Here is a 17,959-nt window from a genome sequence, read left to right as displayed (position 1 = left end):
TTATGTTCTGGGCATTAGAAAGGGGTTTGTATTTTATCCTAGTGGCAATAGGAAGCTGCTGAAGATTCTTGAGTTGGGGAACAACATAGTCAGATTTTGTACACACGTTATTTTAGCAGTTGTATGAAAAATGGATCTGGGAGAGGGACGACTAGAAATAAGGAGACTAGGAGGTTATTTCAAGAGGATGATAACTACGTGAGGGGAGAGAACTGAATGGATATAAGACATTTTTTTGGGAAAAGGTGTTATCAAGGATAGCTCTGAGATTGTACAATCTGAGTGACTGTAATAGAGGTAGATTTGGGAGTCATCTTTGTAGAGATAATTAAAGTCAAATCAAGTCAACAAGTATGTGCAAGGCACTGTGCTGAACTAAGCACTGGGAAATACAAATACAAGGAAAAACACAATCTCTACCCTCAAGGAGCTTACAAGTGTAAGAGTACAGTCTGGAGAGGAATAAAGATTTAGTTGGCCGGGGCATCCTTCTTAAATTGAGGTTCTGGGAGGAACTACCCAATTAGAGGGAGAGGCCATGAGGGTGGAGAGTATTTCTAATGTGAGTAGTAGTCTCCAAGGGTGGAGTAATCTTCCAGGGTGAAGAGGTTTGTTGGCATCTTAGAAAAAATCCTTTGGAGAGTCAAGAGGTATGGCCTGGAGAGGAATGAAGGCATGGTTAGCCTGGGTATTCTTAAATTGGAGGCCCTGGGAGGAATCAACTAATCAGAGGGAGAGTCTATAGGGACAGAACCATTGGGAGATAATGAAATCACTGAGAGAGAATACAGAGGTTCTTAAACATTTTTGTGTGTTATGGACCCTTTTGGCAGTCTGGAGAAGCCTGTGAACCCTTTCTCAGAATAATGTTTTCAAGTGCGTTGAGCAAAATACATAAGATTACAAAAGAAACCAGTTATATTGAAATACAGTTATTTGAAAAAACCCAACAAGTTTATGGACTCTCAAATTAACGCTTAGAATAAAGAAATCCTATTAGATTATGCTACATAGTATATACCATAGATGTATCACCATTTTTGTGACACATTACTGAATCTTGAAACACATTAGTAATCTAAAAACGAGATTAAAATCAGTAGTTTTGTATGTGAAATTTTATTATGTCTCTTTGTTACAAAGATCCTAATCTTTCGAAAAATCTAATCCATAGATTAAAAATTAGAAATTAGAAATTTCTTTCTAATGGATTAGAAATCCATAGATTAGAAGTTTTTGCATTTCTGGAATCTTCTGGATTTATGGTTCTACATTAGTTGTGTTGTGATGTATTGGTCTTGGGGAATTAGGGCAGTGATATTTGACAAATTAAGCTGTTCACGTATTAGTAAGTAGATATAGTCCTAAACACTTGTGACTACTGGTTCTGTTGCCTGTTTCTTCTATTCCCCGTCTCATTCTTCAATATAGGGAACTAAGAATAGCATTTTTTTTTTGGTCTAGGCAGTTGGGGTTAAGTGACTTGCCCAGGGTCACACAGCTAGTAAATATTATGTGTCTGAGGTCGGATTTGAACTCAGGTCCTCCTGAATCCATGACCGGTGTTCTATGCACTGCACCACCTAGCTGCCCTCCTAAGAATAGCATTTTTAAAAAAAGCTATAAAATTTCCCATACCTCTTACAAAATAAGCTTTTTCTACTTGTACTTCATGTACCACCTTCCATAATATAGGATATATAAGACTGTAAGATCAGGAACAGACCTAGGCAAAAGTGAAATATTTCAGTTTTGTATTCACCAGCCTCCTCTCTCCTTTTCTGCACCCCACCCCTTCCTGTTGACTTTCCTTCCTTCTATCTCCATGCTCTACTGTTATCCTTTCCTATTCTATCTCCAGCTTCTACTATCTTCACCCTCTATTGCTTTCTTACTGTGCCCAACCCTACAACTACCAAAAGTAAAATAGAGTGCTATTAAGCCTCAACAAATGAGCCATTACTAAATCCTAGGGATAGATTGGACCTGTGATTTCCTTGGCATAGGGAAATTCCAGGTAAGAATACTTCTACTTGTGCAAGTCAGCATCTTCTCTATAACTGTAATCTTAGAGGGTTGCCTAGAATAGTGGTGTGAAACTCAAATAGAAACAGGGACCACTAAGTCTTACATAAGGACCTCTGTGGGCCCCATATTGACTTAGAAAACCACATTTATATATTTCTTTTCAAATAATTCATCAATGCATTAAAATCAGATAGCAATTTTATTTTCCTCTCTTTGAGGCACTTAGCTATGAACACTAGGGATACAAAGATAAAAGTAAGAAAGTCACTTTTGTTCCTCCTTAAAAGCTTTAATTTAACAGGGGGAGACCACATGTACATATCTAAGTATTTGCATAATATGTACAGAAGTATTCACAAGGTAATTTGAGGAGAGAATACACTAGCAGCTGGGGGATCAGGAAAATCTTCATAGATACATGGATGCTTGCACTTAATCTTGAAGGAAATAAAACATTTCCTGTTTTTTTGTATTTTTTTTTATTTTGATTTTACTGTTAAGCCAAAAGATCTTTTTGGAAACTAAGAAACTGGAGTATTTTTAAGGTAGCAACAGGTTTCACTTGCTACCTAGGGTTGTCAGAAGTTAAATCAGATGCTTTCAGATCTCTGCTAATAAATCCTTACTAAATCATAGGATTGTAAAATACCTAGTTTGAGAATTAGGAGGTAGTATGAAGAAGGGAGAGGACAATTCTTATCTGTAGCCTCATTTTCAATCTGTCCTTGGACTCTGATAATCAGCAGAGTTTATTTTTGTGAGTACCCTAAAACTAGAACATTGAAAAAGCAAGAAATATGATACCCATTATACCTGTGAAATCATGTAAAACATACTTCTGCATTAGTCATGTTCCCCCCCCCCCCCAAAAAAGGCAAGAAAAATAAGAAAGGAAAAAAAATGTACTTCAGTCTACACTCTGAGTCCATCAGCTCTCCATTTGGAGGTGGAGAGTATTTTTCATCATGAGTCCTTGAGAATTAATGGTGGGTCATTGTGTTGATCAGATAAGGGATGACAACACATAAAAGGAAGCTGAAAGTGGAGGTTGACAGGAGAGGAAGGTACCTGGTGTTGGAGAATGATAGAAAAAGTCTAGGGAATCAAGAGTACAGTCTGGAGAGGAATAAAGACATAGTTTCTTTCATAGATAATTATCAATGTTGCTGTTACAGTGTAAGTTGTTCTCCTGATTCTGTTTACTTCACTTTGTAGCAGTTCGTGTAAGTCTTCCCAGGTTTTTCTGATGCTATCCAGGGGAACCATCATTTTTGAATCATTTGTTGAACTTAGCTGATATGATGATTTGGTAATTGAGAACATTCACAGCACAATAGTTATCTGCAGTTTCATCATATTTTCTACATAGTAAATTTCATTTAGGTCTCAAAATAAGCCTCCTAAAACTAGAATTGAAAAAAACAAAAGAATGGTTCCTTTAGTCTTACTCTTGTGTTGTGTTTGTTTGACATGGTAGCAGATAGACTTGAAGACTTTTTTGTTGGATAAATTTTTGTTGAATGAGCTCTGAAAAGAAATATTTCTATTTTTTACAGGTGGGCAGAATGGGTTTAACATTCCTCAAGTTACCCCATGCCCAGAAGTTGGGGAGTACTTGAAAATGTCTCTAGAAGAACTGCATTCCCTGGACTCCAGGAGAATCCAAGGCTGTGCACGAAGACTTCTTTGTGATGCATATATGTGCATGTATCAGAGTCCAACAATGAGTTTGTACAAGTAAATAATTATGATCAACTGGAAAGAAGACACTGTATGAAAATTTTTACTGTTGCATTTTACTTGAGTTGGATGTCCTGATTAGCATCCATTGCCGGCACTGGATGCTTCCGTGGTGATAATCCTTAAGAAAAGGATTAATTCATTGAAAAACAAATTGCATTTATGTTATTAAATATTTAAATAAGAAGTATTTTGCACTCTAGAAAGTATGTTTGTGTTGGTTTTTTAAAAAGTCTAATGAAGTTATTAAAACCTGAAGCTTTAAGTTAAGTGCATTGATCATATAATATTTTTGGAAGTATAGAAATTGAATTGTAACAGTTTTAAAAACCTCCTTCGTCCATTGAGAATGTCAACAGACACACATGACCCTGTGCTTGGAGAATTACAGTGGACCAAGGATACCAAATAATTTTTGCTTTGTAGCTAATGGTTGCCTTGAGGAAGAAATAATTTGTTTTTTTTAAGAGGTTTGATTTCAACACAGTTATTAGAGTTGTTTTGCTGAATTTGTTTTGTTAACTCTTTCCTATCTAGTTCAAGGTTTTGCATGTCAGGAATCCTCTGAATTTGTGTTTCTGCAGTTGTTGTCAGAAAATACCTACTCTTCCCCCCAATACTGTTGATTTCTGTTTGTTTTTTTTTTTTTCCTGACAAGTACATGAAACTGTTTTCTAAAAAAAAAATGTCTTTTGTGATGTAATGGTCTTGAAGGATTGGGGCAGTAATATTTGACAAATGAAGCTATTGATGTATAGTAGTAGATATCAGCTGACTGATCTATTTTTTCAGACTTCTTTATAAACTTTTTAGTGGAATGGGGAATAGTAAATTTATAAAAGTGTTCAGGTGTTAGGTTGAACCAAATACTATCTTTTAGTAGCCAGTCCTACATAAATGTAGTCCAAATAAATTAAATTTGGTGTATGAAGTTATATGGTAAATTTTTCCTAAAAAGATATTAGGTCCCATAACCTTTTAGTATATTTAAATCTAAATGCCTAGGACTAAAAAGTTTATCTATCCAGGGCCATAGCTAAGAAACTAAGTTCAGATTAGTTTCATCCGAGATAGTGCTTCTTATGAATCTTTTTGTATTCAGTGAAACCATACTGTCAGCTGTCTTCATCCTGACTTAAGACTAAACTAAGAAAAAAAGCCTGATTTTTTTTTTTAGTTAAAATCCATTGTGTGTATATACCGCAATTGGATGTTGTAGATTCTATCTATAGATATGAATTTCATTGTTGTGGAATGTGTAGTCTCCAAATTATTTTATACTTTTGATGTCTATGGGCTAACTTCCTAACCATGCAGAAAGGAAAGAGGTTGTGTGCTTATAGCATATGACTATGAAAGTGTTTAACATCATAAAAAATTGCCCATATAGCTAAAATCTTTACAAATAATGAAAATTTAAAAAAAGTAACACTTTCTTTAATTGCATTGTTCCTTTAAAAATATTAATTGATTTTAAAAACTGGAACAATGTACAAAAAATTACTATCACAAATTGTTGGAAAGCGAGTCTATATTCACAAACTAAGATTTGTTCTATAATATTTTGGGGAAGTGCCATATATTTTAAATATCACTGTATTGGGACTCAGGAGATCTGTGTTCTAGTTTTGGATTTCTTACTATATATTTGACCCTAGGCAAGTCACTAACTTCTTGTGGCCTCAGTTTCTTAATCTGAAAAATTAGGGAGTGGAATAAGGTGACCTGTAAGTTCCCTTCCAGATTTCATATTCTTTAATTTATATAATACTTTTTCAGCTAAGTTCATTAACATAATTATAAAACATACTACTTACTCTAGACGATAGGTCAGGATTCAAATGTAAAATCTTTTATCTTCATTATCTTTTTATCTTCATTATCTTTATTTCGTATCTATCTTTCGATATCACTGTTGATATTTAATACCAGTTGGGCATTTGATGAGAGGAAACTAGTAGATAATTCTTTCCTTCAAAATTTTTTTAAAATATCTGACTTGAGGAAAACCTGCCTTTGAGGAAAGATTTTTAGTTAGTTTTTAAAGAACTGATGATTTAATGCTTGTATTGTTTCCCATTGAAGTTTGTGGTACATTTTTTCTGTACAAGGTTCCTTAGCCATAATTTATTTATTTTTGTTATACTGGGATTTTAATTTACTGTTTTACCTTGTCAACAGCACTTAAAATAAAAGTAATAGTAGAGGGAACGAGAGAGAACAGTACTCTGGTTCTTTTTTGATGACTTGAAATTTTTTTAAGGTGGTAAAAAACCAACCAGAAGTACCCATCTTGTCTTCCTCTTTCGCTTTATATTTTTCTCCTTCCCTTTCTCTTTTTTCACCCAATGTGTCTGAACTGTCAAATGGGCAAGGTAGGGAGAGAGGACACTGGTAATGTACTTAGGTGGTGTTATAGCTTTTCCCTTTTCCTACGCTAGTCCCTCTTTTTTTTTTTTATGTCAAATTCAGTTCTTCAACCTTTACAAAGTTTTTCAAATACTTGGAAATGCTTTCTTCCCCCTACTGCTTTTTCAGTAATCAAGAGAAAAGATAATACATGAGAATCCTAATTTGGCATAATCATTATTACACACAAATGTGGATAAAAATGTTTTATTTTATGTCCACCAAAAGACAAATATTAAACAGTTAATATAGTCGGCCTGTAAGATCTTTTCTCCTAATAGCAGCAGAATAAAAGAGCTTCCACCATATTAAAGAAACATTTCATACTATGATAGGTGAAAAGGAAAATAAATGTATTCTGTTCAAAAGAACGAAAATGTTAAAAAAGAATTTACTGATATTTATAAGTTATTTCTTAAGAATAACTTAATAAATATTTGTATTAGCCAATTATATAATTGGTAGATTCTCTAGTTCCTTCTTGTTCCAAATTTATTTGACCTGCTTTTCCCCCCAAGTTGTGTTCATCACATAGTAATGTTTTTGAAATAAAACATTTTATATATTCAGTCATATTATCTAATTATCTGATTTTCTGAGTGAATATAGATTATATACAGGCGTTACTCTCTCTTTTCACCTTTATCTTGACACTCACTGCTTAGCTATATGATTTTGTGCTTTTGGATAGTGGTGGGCAGAGTTGTTCTAGATATTCAATAATACGGAATAGCAGGCTTTAGCTGAGTCTTAGCGGTTATCATCAGATAAGTTTTAAGTACCCATAATTATTTGCTTAACTCTGTGCTAAGCTCTATGGAGACTTCAGAAGAAGCATAAGATATGGTCCCTATCCTAGGAAATTTACACCATAATTGTGACATTGGGTTATCTTAAATTATTTTGTTAATGGTCCCTGGTATTAATGTGAATAATTAAGGATTAACAATAGCATCAGATGTGTGATTTGCGTGCAAGGCTACATAAAGTATAAATTTCATCTATTTTAACTGGCTTTCCCTTAGATATCTGTGGTCATTGGGAAAGAATGTATTATGGCTATATCTTCCCAAATGCAAATAATTCTTCCCATATTTTAAGATGAATTTTTGTTGTGTTATCTGGACTTTTCCCTCACTATTTGAAGTCTCTGGAAAAATATAGTTTCTGCAGACCAAAGAAATAAGGAGAAAAGTTACCGTGTAAAGTTGGAGACAGCACAATATCAGCTGCTTGCTAGGTGGAAATATACAATCATGTGTGGAAATTGTGAGGTAATAGTTTACTTTTTCTTGTTGGGTGGAATAGGATTTTTTTTAGGAAATGGTAACATTAACAAAACATCTACCCCCTTCTGTTGATGAAAAAAAATTATGAAATTCCCAAAGCTTAGACAAAAATACAAAATAGAAACCAACATTTGCCAATAAAATAGCGGACAAACTCTTGAAAACATATGTGATGAGAGGTACTAAATGTAAACAAGGGCTCACATTAGTCATAGATAGATGTTACTCTTGTCTGTTCAGAGCAGAGGATTTCAGAAAGCAAATCATGCTACTGAAAATCAACATTCTACTTGATATTTTAAAAAAAATATAAATATTATTCTGAGTAACAAGGAGGGGGGGGGACCTTTTGTTTTATAGGAACCAGTGAAGACTTTCTAAAATTGTCACCTATTAGGTGAGCAAAGGGAAGGATTCAGTAGACTTGTTAAAGGCCTGTTTTTGTGGCTGTAAACAAGATTAAAAAAATAGAAAATAAGCTTGACCCAGAGTGCAAATATTTTTAGACAAAAGTTGAAAAGAAATTAAATATATATTACTTTGGGAGGAGGAGAAAGGATTTTATTTCTTGTTTTCCTGTCTCTAGCAGGGAGGCACCTTTTCCTTTGCAGTACTGAAGACATAAATTCTTTCTTTTTGCCTGGATAAGGTAAGGAAAAGAAGCTCAGTGCTGAAAACCTTTAGCAACCAGAGTTTCAGAAAACAAATATCCACTATATAAATAGTTAACTTGAATTTGACATATATCTATAAGTAGCTATATATGTATCATGCATATATAGAGATATAATATAGATATATGTAAATACTCACACATATACATACATACACATATTTAAAGCACTTTTTTTTCCTAAAGGAATATCATGGAGACTTAGGTGTTCCTGGTGACAGTTGGCTTTATTATACAAAATGGCCTAATACTGTATAATTCCAACTCCTGAAAGCCTTTACATTATGTTGGGGTTTTTGGTTCCATTTGTAATTTTCAAATTGTTTGGGGGTTTGTTTATTGTTAGTTTGGTGTAAAGAAACATGCTTTATTGTGTGCTTTCCATTCTTGGTATCTTGTTAAACTTTTTTTTTTTTGCTTGAAGAATATGCTTTATTTATGAAAACATTCTTAAAAAACCATCATTGGATATCCCATTATTATCAGGTTGCTCTGATTTAGCCTTAATTTTGTTAAATTTTTTAGAGATGAATGAAGTGCTGCTGTGAAAAGGAATGTACTATATACTATTTCTGTATCATTAAAATTAAATTTTTATGGTTCCCTTATATTTCATTTCTTTGGGGATGGATCTTGGGGTATTATGGGAAAACTGGAATTTGTATTAACTGGAATAACTTCATAAGCTGTTGCTATGGTACTAGAAGAGAATTGTGTTCAATGGTTGTTGTCAATTATGTTTGACTTCTACAAATATGAATATAAATATTTCAGTTTTAGCCAGAATATCATCCACCTCCCTCTTCTGTTTGAAATGAATTAAGGTAGGCCCTTTGGCAAATTTGAATATACCTGAGTAAAATGGCATTCTTGTCAAACTACAACCATAAGTGCTGTTTACATGGCCATACACTTAAAACTCTATGTAGCTTGTATTGAAAATACTGCTTCATTCTAGGTTTGTGGCCTAATGAAGTACAACATTTAAAAGGTTTCCTCCAGTGTTTTAGAATCATTGACTAGATAATGTTTGGATGGCAGGAGGTTGTCTTGCCTATCTGTCTTTAAGCCTATCCTGGATGAGTGAGGATGATATTTAAGTAAAATTAATCTGTGCAAATATGCATTGTTCAATATTAACTGTATCTCCTAAACTGTGATTTTACTAGGGGAATAATAATTATTGATATATTATGTACCACTTTAAATTTTGCCCTGTGCTTTACATCTATGATCTCATTTGATCCTCACAACATCTTTATGAGGTAAACACTATGGGTAACAACTCCATTTTACAGATGATAAAGCTGAAGCTGGGAGTAATTAAGCAACTTACCCAGGGTTATACAACTATTACAAATTTGAGACAGGATTTGAACCTGGGTTTTTTTGGATTCCATGTTCAATTTTATCTACTAGATATAGGAAATTATTTGTTCACTTAATGACATTAGTAGACACTAAGAACCAGTAGACATTAGTAGACACATAAGCACTGTACATTGCTTATTCATGTTCCTTTGTGAGTGTACTTTGTGAATTTTCTTTTCATGACTAACTCCTGCAAACAACTTGGGGGAAGAGTAATTTCCATTCTTTGGAGTAATAGTATCAAAAGCTTTTCCTTTTTGCCCAGATATTTGAAAATGCTCCAGGCCATACCTAAAATGTTACAGGCCACCTACAGGCCTGCTCTTAAACTGAAGAGTTTGAGAAGGCCTTTCATACCTGTGCATACTGTTATCCCCTATATCTATATGTGGCTCTGCGTTCAATCAGTGCCACAGTTAATGTTTTGTGATTTTTAAGCAACAGGACCTCCTCTTGTTAAAAATCAGTTTAACACATTGTTTTGCCCAATTTTATATTTTTTCTTCAAAGAGCCCAACACTGAATATGTTCAATAAAATATAAGTAGTTAGGGTTGAATCATGCCATTACTTTCATCCCCAGTATTCAGGATATACAGAGATATAGATAAGATAAGGCTTTGGAATTTCACCCTGGAGAAGAGGTGGATTGACTCACCATTGAGAATCTTGTGTAAAAATAGGTTCTTATGAAGACTTTGCTGGTGTGTCCTATATGGAAGAAGGAGTGCAAAGGTCTTGCCTACGCATTACATATTAGTACTGCTCTGGGTGATAATGGAATTCTGAAATCTTCCTTCCATGCTGGAGAGAGTATGGACTGCTGATGATCAACAGTTTACATTTCATCTCACTAATTCCATCAATTTACACTTGCATAGAACAAGATACTTTCTAATATGTGTAGGAGGCAGTGGTTTAAGGAGAGCACTTCTAAATGTAAAAGTGTTTATAGTCTAAATGCCACTTGTTATCTTCAAGGTTTATTAGCTGGATCCATAGGGAGAAGGGGCAACTCTGTTTGGTAAATAGAGCTGAGTGAGTTCTGAGGTTTTTGATGAAATGCAAAGGGACTGAGGCTTTTTGTAAAATACATTTTGGTTAGAGCTAATTGCAATAGTTAACTCTTCTGATTAGCATCTGCATCCTGGAAAAAACTAGATTAACCAAAATTGTTAGGGGCAGAATATTCTGATGATGCATTCAGTTCAAATTGTGTGTGTACACATTAAAATGGGGGAATGTATTAATTATTAACATCCAGCTCTAAGGCTTTTAAACAGATGTTCTAAAGGTTTGTCTAAGGCTTTTAAGTGGATGTTTTAAAGGTTTGTCTTATATTTGGACTGAACTACATTCCAAAAGTTCATGAATACTCAACTATTTTGCGTGGTCAATTCCTTATGTAGTACCCTATATTAGTAGTAAAACTTATCTTTCCCAAAATAACTAATATTCAAATTGTGCTGAGGTTTTAAAAGAGGAGAAACTTTGGGGATAGTAGTACCAACCATTGTAATAAATGGCTTGGGTCCTATTTTTTATTTTGCCTGTTTTCTGAAGCTCTGAATGAGAGATATGTTGCTGGAGGCAGGTGAAAGTGTAATTTTCAAAGTCTTGTTCTGTATAATGAAGACTCCTCTTCATCATTTGTTAGCTTTGAGTTTATTTTGTTTTGCATCTACTTTAGGTGCAAATCTATCCCGAAAGGGATATCCTGCATAGGATTTCTTTTTACTGTGTGCTTTACTTTGGCAATTATCTCAGTAACTGTGAAAAAGTGTTTTGTTTAGAAAAGGTCATAGTTGCACTTCAGTGGCTGAACGTTTTGATCCAAGTTTGTTGGGGAAGTTACAGTATGGCGTGACTGGGTTCGTGATCGAACATTCTTTATAGATCAGCAATGCAAAGTCCTTAAGGAGTAAAAAAGTGATATTGCCTTCATTACCACCTATTTGTATTATTGCCACAGCCTCCTAAAAGCTTCTACTTTCACTGCTTTCCAGTCCTATCCTTTCACTGTAGCCAGAACAATCTTCCTTAAACACAGTTTGCTGAAATTCTGTCACCTCCACTAGCTTTATTGTTAGCAATGCTTTCTAAGGCCCACTTGATATCATTCTCCAGTGGAGCTACTTAAAATCCTAAAAGATGATGCTGTTAAAGTTCTACACTCACTATGCCAGCAAATTTGGAAAACTCAATGGTCATTGGATTGGAAAAGATCATTTTATGTTCCAGTCCTAAAAAAGGGCAATGCCACAGAATGTTCAAGTTACTGAACAATTGCACTTATTTTGCGCAGTAGCAAGGTTATGTTCAAGATTCTGCAAACTAGGCTTCAGCAATATGTGAACAGACACTTACCAGAAGAGTAGGGTGGTTTTTGTAGAGTCAGAGGAACTGGAGACCAAATTGCCAGCATTTGCTGGATTATAGCGAAAGAAAGGGAGTTCCAGAAAAAACGAACAAACAAAAAAACAAACAAACGTCTATTTCTTCTTTGGCTACACTAAAGCCTCCAACTATGTGGATCACAATAAAATGTGACAAATTCTCAAAGAGAAGGGAGTACCAGATGATGTCACTTGTCTCCTGAGGAACCTGCATGTGGGTCAAGAGGTAATGGCTAGAACCGACCAGAAAACAACTGATGGGTTTAAGATTGGGAAAGGAGTACTACAAGGCTGTATGTAACTTATATGCAGAGTCCATCATGCACATATGAAATTCCAGGCTGGATGAATTAAAAGCCAGAATTAAGGTTGCTGGAAGAAATATCAACAATCTCAGATATGCAGACAATACCACTCTGATGGTAGAAAGTGATGAAGAATTAAGAAGCCTCTTGATGAGGGTGAGTGTAAAAGCTGGCTTGAATAAAACTTAAAAAACAAACTAAGATCATGACAACTTGTCCCATCACTTCCTGGCAAATAAAGGGAGAAGAAATGGAAGCAGTGTCAAATTATATATTTCTGGGCTCAAAGGTCACTGCAGATAGTGACTGCAGCCATGAAATTAAAAGACACTTGTTCCTTGGAAGGAATAGTATGGCCAATTTGGACAGCATGCCAAAAAGCAGAAATATCACCTTGCCCCAAAGGTTAATATAGTCAAAGCTATGGTTTTGCCAGTAATAATGTATTGCTCTGAAAGTTGGAATATAAGGAAAGCTAAGCACCATAGAGTCGATGCTTTAGAATTGTGGTGCTGAAGATGACTTTTGAAAGTCCCTTGGACAGCAAGGAGATCAAATCATTCAATACTTAAAGAAATTATTTCAAACTGTTCATTGGAAGGACAAATACTAAAGCTGAAACTTAAATACTTTGGCCACAAAATGAGAATACAGGATTCATTGGAAAAGATCCTGATGTTGGGAAAGGTTGAAGGCAAAAGAAGAAGACTGCAGAAAATGAGATAAATAGATGATGTTATGGAAGCAGTGGACATGAGCTTGGACAGATCTTGGGAGATAGTGGAGGATAGAAGGGCCTGGTGTGTTATGGTCTATGGGGTCATGAAGAGTCAGACATGACTGAATGATCAAAGAACAACAACAAAAGCATAGTTCTGGTCATTTTATTCCTCTTCAAAAATTTCACTGCTGTCTTAATGTTTACTAAATTTTAACCATCTCTGTCTGGTATCAAGGTCTGGTTATTGAGATGGCCTGGTGCCACCCTACCTTTTGAGGCTTCTCATATTAATCCCTTCTTCATACTCTATGTTCCAATCAAACTGAACTATTCTTTTCCCCCTGAACATACCCTGCAGTGCAGCTGCCACTTTTCCATATGCCTTGAATGTCCTCCCTCCCTTTTCTGCCTTTCAAATTTCTACTGTCCTTTAAAGTCCAGTTTGTGTTTTTTTTCATTCATGAAGCCATGAATGTCATGAGGCCATGAAGGCCATTAATGGCCTTCCTTCTCAGGGCATAATACTCTGATACCCACTCTGAGCTTATGTTATGCATATTATTTGTGGTGGTGTCCTTCGTTCTCAAAGAGGACCAAAATGACATCACTACATTAGAGTGAAGTCACAGTGTGTCCAACTGTGGCTGATCAGCTCAGTATGAGCTTGGAATGCTCTCCTGCAGGTCAGGCACAAATAGTCCATATAAACATTTGGGGTGGATTCTCTAAATTTGCACATCTCACGTTTGTTTTTTCAGCTACTTCAATTCTGCTTTGCTCATAGAGCACAGTACCTTCTCTGATGAGGGCACACCATGCTGAGTGGTCCTGTGTCTATGTCTCCCATGTCACAAATTCCAAAGTTCTAGAGAGTGCTCTTGTATCGCTTTTTCTTATTCCACTTTTGAACAGTTCTACTAGTTAGTAATTGTTTCTTTATGTTATACCTAAATATGCTGCCCTGAAACTTTCACCTGTTTCTCCTAGTTTCACTCTCTATTTCTTTTATGTCACAGCTGTTTTGGGACTTTTGAAGACAGTCCCTCTCAAGTCTTCTCTAGGATAAGTATGTATGGTTTCTTCAACCAGTCCTTATATGAACCCTTGCACAGTCTAAAGTTCATAGTCTTGGCATAATTCTTGGCTCCTCACTTTCTCACATCATATATAAAATCAGCTGCTGAATTTTGCCATTTTTATCTTCACAACATATCTCCACTGCAACACCTTCTTTTCATTCATAGCATGTTCCCATCACTTCTTGCCTGGAGAATTTCAACAGTTTCCTGATTGGTCTCCCTGACTCAAGTCTCTCACCATTGCAGCCCATCCTAAAAACTATTGCCAAAGTAATTTTTTGTAAGCATAGATTTCACCATGAGACTCCCCACTCAGCCAACTCCATTGGCTTCCTATTATCTCTAGGATAAAATCAAATGGAGAAATTTTGAATGCTGTGGATAAGTTCATTTACCTTGGCAGTATACTTTTCAGGGACATACACATAGATGATGAAATTGATGCACACATTGCCAGAACTAGCTCAGTGTTTGGGAGGCTCCAAAGGAAAGTGTGAGAGAAGAGGTATTAGATTGCTTACCAAACTGAAGGTGTACGTACAGAGCTGTTGTGCTCACCTCGTTGTATGCCTGTGAAACCTGGACAAAATGCCATATCAGGAAACTGAATTGCTTCCATTTAAATTGTCCTAGGAAGATTCTGAAGATTACTTGGCAAGATAAGTTACCAGACACTGAGGCTCTTTCTCAAGTCATACTGCTAAGCATTCAAACTACTGCAGAGAGCACAACTCCAATGATCTGGCTAAGCTGTTTGAAGGCCAGACATACATTTGTCCAAAAGACTATTTTACGGAGAACTCACACAAGGCAAGCACTCACATGGAGGTCAGAAGAAGTGATACGAGGACACTCTAAAGGTCTTTTTGAAGAACTTTGGTATCCATTGTGAGACGGGGAGACATTGACATAGGAGTATTCAGCATGGCATGTCTGTATCAAAGAAAGTGCTGAACTTCATGAGCAAAGCAAAATTACAGTAGCTCAAAAGAAATGTGAAATGTGCAAATTTAGAGATATTGCCACTCCAAATGCTCATATGGAAAATATGTGTTCAGCTTGTGTTAGAGCCTTTCAAGCTCATATTGGTCTGATCAGCCATATTTGGACACACGGTACCTTGACCCCAACATAGTAATTTTGGTCCTCTTTGAGAACCAAGGACAACAACTAACTAGCCAACCAGCAGGGTAAAATATCATCCCTCAATTCAGCTTTTAAAGCCTTTCATGCCCTGATCCCAACATTCCATCTTGCCAGCTTCATTGGACATTGCCCCTTCCTCCAACCCTCTGATCTTTCCAGACTATCCTCTCTGTTCTTCATTCACAACCATCGCTCTCCTACCCCCTTGCCTTTGTACTGCCTGCTCATCGTGCCTAGAATGTACTCTGGCTCATAGAGTCCCTCTCCTCTTTTAAGATGGAACTGAGTCATCTTTTTCATGAAGCCTTTCCTGATCTCCAAATGCTAGTTTCCTCTCTTTCAAACTACATCATGTTTAATTACTTTGTATATGTTTGTATTTACTAACTTTATGCTCTATATGTGGGTGTGTGGGGTGTTCCTCCAGTGTGAGGGCTTCCTGAGCCCTCTTCAGGGCTGCTCATCTACCTCTGTTGTCCACCTGTCACCCAACTGTCACCTGTGGCTCCAAGAAGCTGTAGTATGCACAGTGGCCATACCCCATAAAACCATCTCAGCAGATGGTCTAAACCAGGTTGAAGGTAACCGACCAATCTCAAACCTGTCAGTGATTTAGGGGGATATCTGCCCCAAGCATGTGAAGACTTCTCTCAGCAGAATGGGTAGATGAGAATAATTTGTTCCAATAGCCATGAAGGCAACCAAAGCAAGCACTGTGGGGTACTATGGTCAGGCATCAAAGATGCCAAGGTCATCCAGGGCATCCTGGACTATCACCAGTCAGTCTGTCATTGGACTTCCAAGACTCAGGAAGAGAGAGTGATGCTGATGACTTTGTGCAACTCTGCCTCATTCAAATCCAATTCCCACTTAAGTCAAGATATCACCCTGCGATGTCACTGGTACTCTTTGAAAACGAAGGACAAACAACTATATATGTATGTATACACATATGTGTATATATGTTCATTTATTTCAGTCATGTATGACTCATGACCTTAGTTGGAGTTTTCTTGGCAAAGATGCTGAAGTGGCTTGCCATTCCCTTCTCCACCTCATTTCACAGATGAAGACCTGGGGCAAACAGGGTTAAATGACTTACCCAGGGTCACACAGGTAAGAAGTGTCTGAGGCTGGATTTGAAATCAGGTCTTCCCGACTCCAGGCCCAGTGCTCTATCTGATATATTTATTTGTACCTGTCATCTCACTCATTATTCCAGAATATTAGCTTATTGAGAGTGGGGATTGCTTCAGGCTCTGTATTTGTATCCCTAGTGTCTAGCTCAATGCCTGGTACATAGTAGGCACTTGTTGATTCATATGGCATGATCTCAAGGCCAAATCCAATGACATTTTCTCAATTTCATTCTTGACCTCTGCAATATTTGATACTGCTGACCACCCTTTCTCATACTACTCTCTCTCCTACTTGTCTGACCACCTTTTTCAGTCTCCTTTTGTGTATGTTGCCCATAATAAATTTCTGTTTCCATTCTGGCCAAGAGGAAAGACAATTAAGATATAAGGAACAATTCAGTTCAATTCACCAAACATTTTTTGCATTCTTGTATGTAAGGCTCTGTGTTAGGCATTGAAAGGTTTCTTGACCAGAGATAAAACAATGGACTAAGTAAATGAGTATGTGAAATTGGCATGTTTGGTGTGCTAGGAAATTGTTCTGTTTGATGGAGAAAGAATTATATATTTAATCATTTTATTAATGTGACTTTGTAATATGTAAATGTAATACCTTTTTATGAAATTAAAAAAAAAAAACCCATGCAATCATTGATCCCTTAAGAACTTCAGAAAGAGAATAGACAGCCACCTGTTATGGATGACTCAGGTGTTCACATACCCAAAGGCAGGGGCCTGGACCAGGTGACTGCTCAGATTTCTTTCAGGTCATGGATTTCATGATCTAGAAAAAATGGGGAGAGAGAGGGAAGCAATATCAAAAATCTTAAAATCACATCTCTTTAACGTCTTTAACATCTCTCTTTAACATCTCTCTTCTCCAGTCCTTGAACATCCTTCCTCTTTCTGTGCCCGGTATTTTAAATTTACATTTTTTTCTACAATTCCATTGATAGAAATGACAAAATCCAAGGTGAAATTGTCATAGGAAAACAAAACAAAACAAAGCAAAAAACCCCGATGTAGTTGGTCTTCTGAGTGCAGCAAGCGCCATCTTGTGGCCTTAGTTGGTCATACTGCTACTTGAATTCAGAACTTCATTCTTTACTTTTGACATTGACAGAAATTGTTTCCAGGAACTGGCAAAGCAGTCATGTACTTTGAAAGATAATGTAGAATTTATCTACTTAATTTGCTCTATAAGGAATACAATAAGGAATTGAATACAGTGGAATTTTAGGTTTACTTTGTACTTGTTCATTGAGAGTTGGACATATATTACTTCAAAATATTCATAAGTATATCAGTGTGGACATTCCCTCCACTGGAAAAAAAAAATCACAATAAGCTCTCTAACTGAGAGTTTCACGAGTTGATGTGGTCCCTCCAAATCACCTCTTAGTGGTCAACTTTCTGGTGATGTGCCTGTTTATGTGAGCTAGGCTGGATTTCAGACAATAAACATACATACATAGTATATCGTTAAGTTTATAATCTAGACCTTGATAGTGTCTCTCCAGCTAGAGCTTGTGTTCTTTTGATAGAATCTTTGATAGTCCAAGGTCAGCCTTCTTTGAGATACTGAGACATGAAAATAGAGCTTTGGTGGAGAATATTTCATCTGTAGTTTTTTTTCCTTCCTTCGTTCCTTCCTTCCTTCCTTC

The 17,959-nt window shown here is 36.1% G+C and overlaps 1 protein-coding gene across 5 annotated transcripts in view; it reads left to right on the top strand.

Moving 5' to 3' along the window:
- Nucleotides 1-5,984, top strand: part of CYLD (CYLD lysine 63 deubiquitinase) — a 65,757-nt gene extending 59,773 nt beyond the window's left edge. For all 5 annotated transcript variants that reach the window (XM_027869417.1, XM_027869418.1, XM_027869414.1 and 2 more), the window contains one exon: nucleotides 3,585-5,984. In XM_027869417.1, the coding sequence (XP_027725218.1) occupies nucleotides 3,585-3,769 (185 nt within the window). In that variant the 3' untranslated portion in view covers nucleotides 3,770-5,984. The remainder of the gene's footprint in view (nucleotides 1-3,584) is intronic.
- The last annotated feature ends 11,975 nt before the right edge of the window (nucleotides 5,985-17,959 follow it).

This window comes from Vombatus ursinus, unplaced genomic scaffold, assembly GCF_900497805.2.
Source record: "Vombatus ursinus unplaced genomic scaffold, bare-nosed wombat genome assembly UNPS02014793.1, whole genome shotgun sequence".
Taxonomy (NCBI): Eukaryota; Metazoa; Chordata; class Mammalia; order Diprotodontia; family Vombatidae; genus Vombatus; species Vombatus ursinus.
This window is presented reverse-complemented; position numbering and strand designations above follow the sequence as displayed.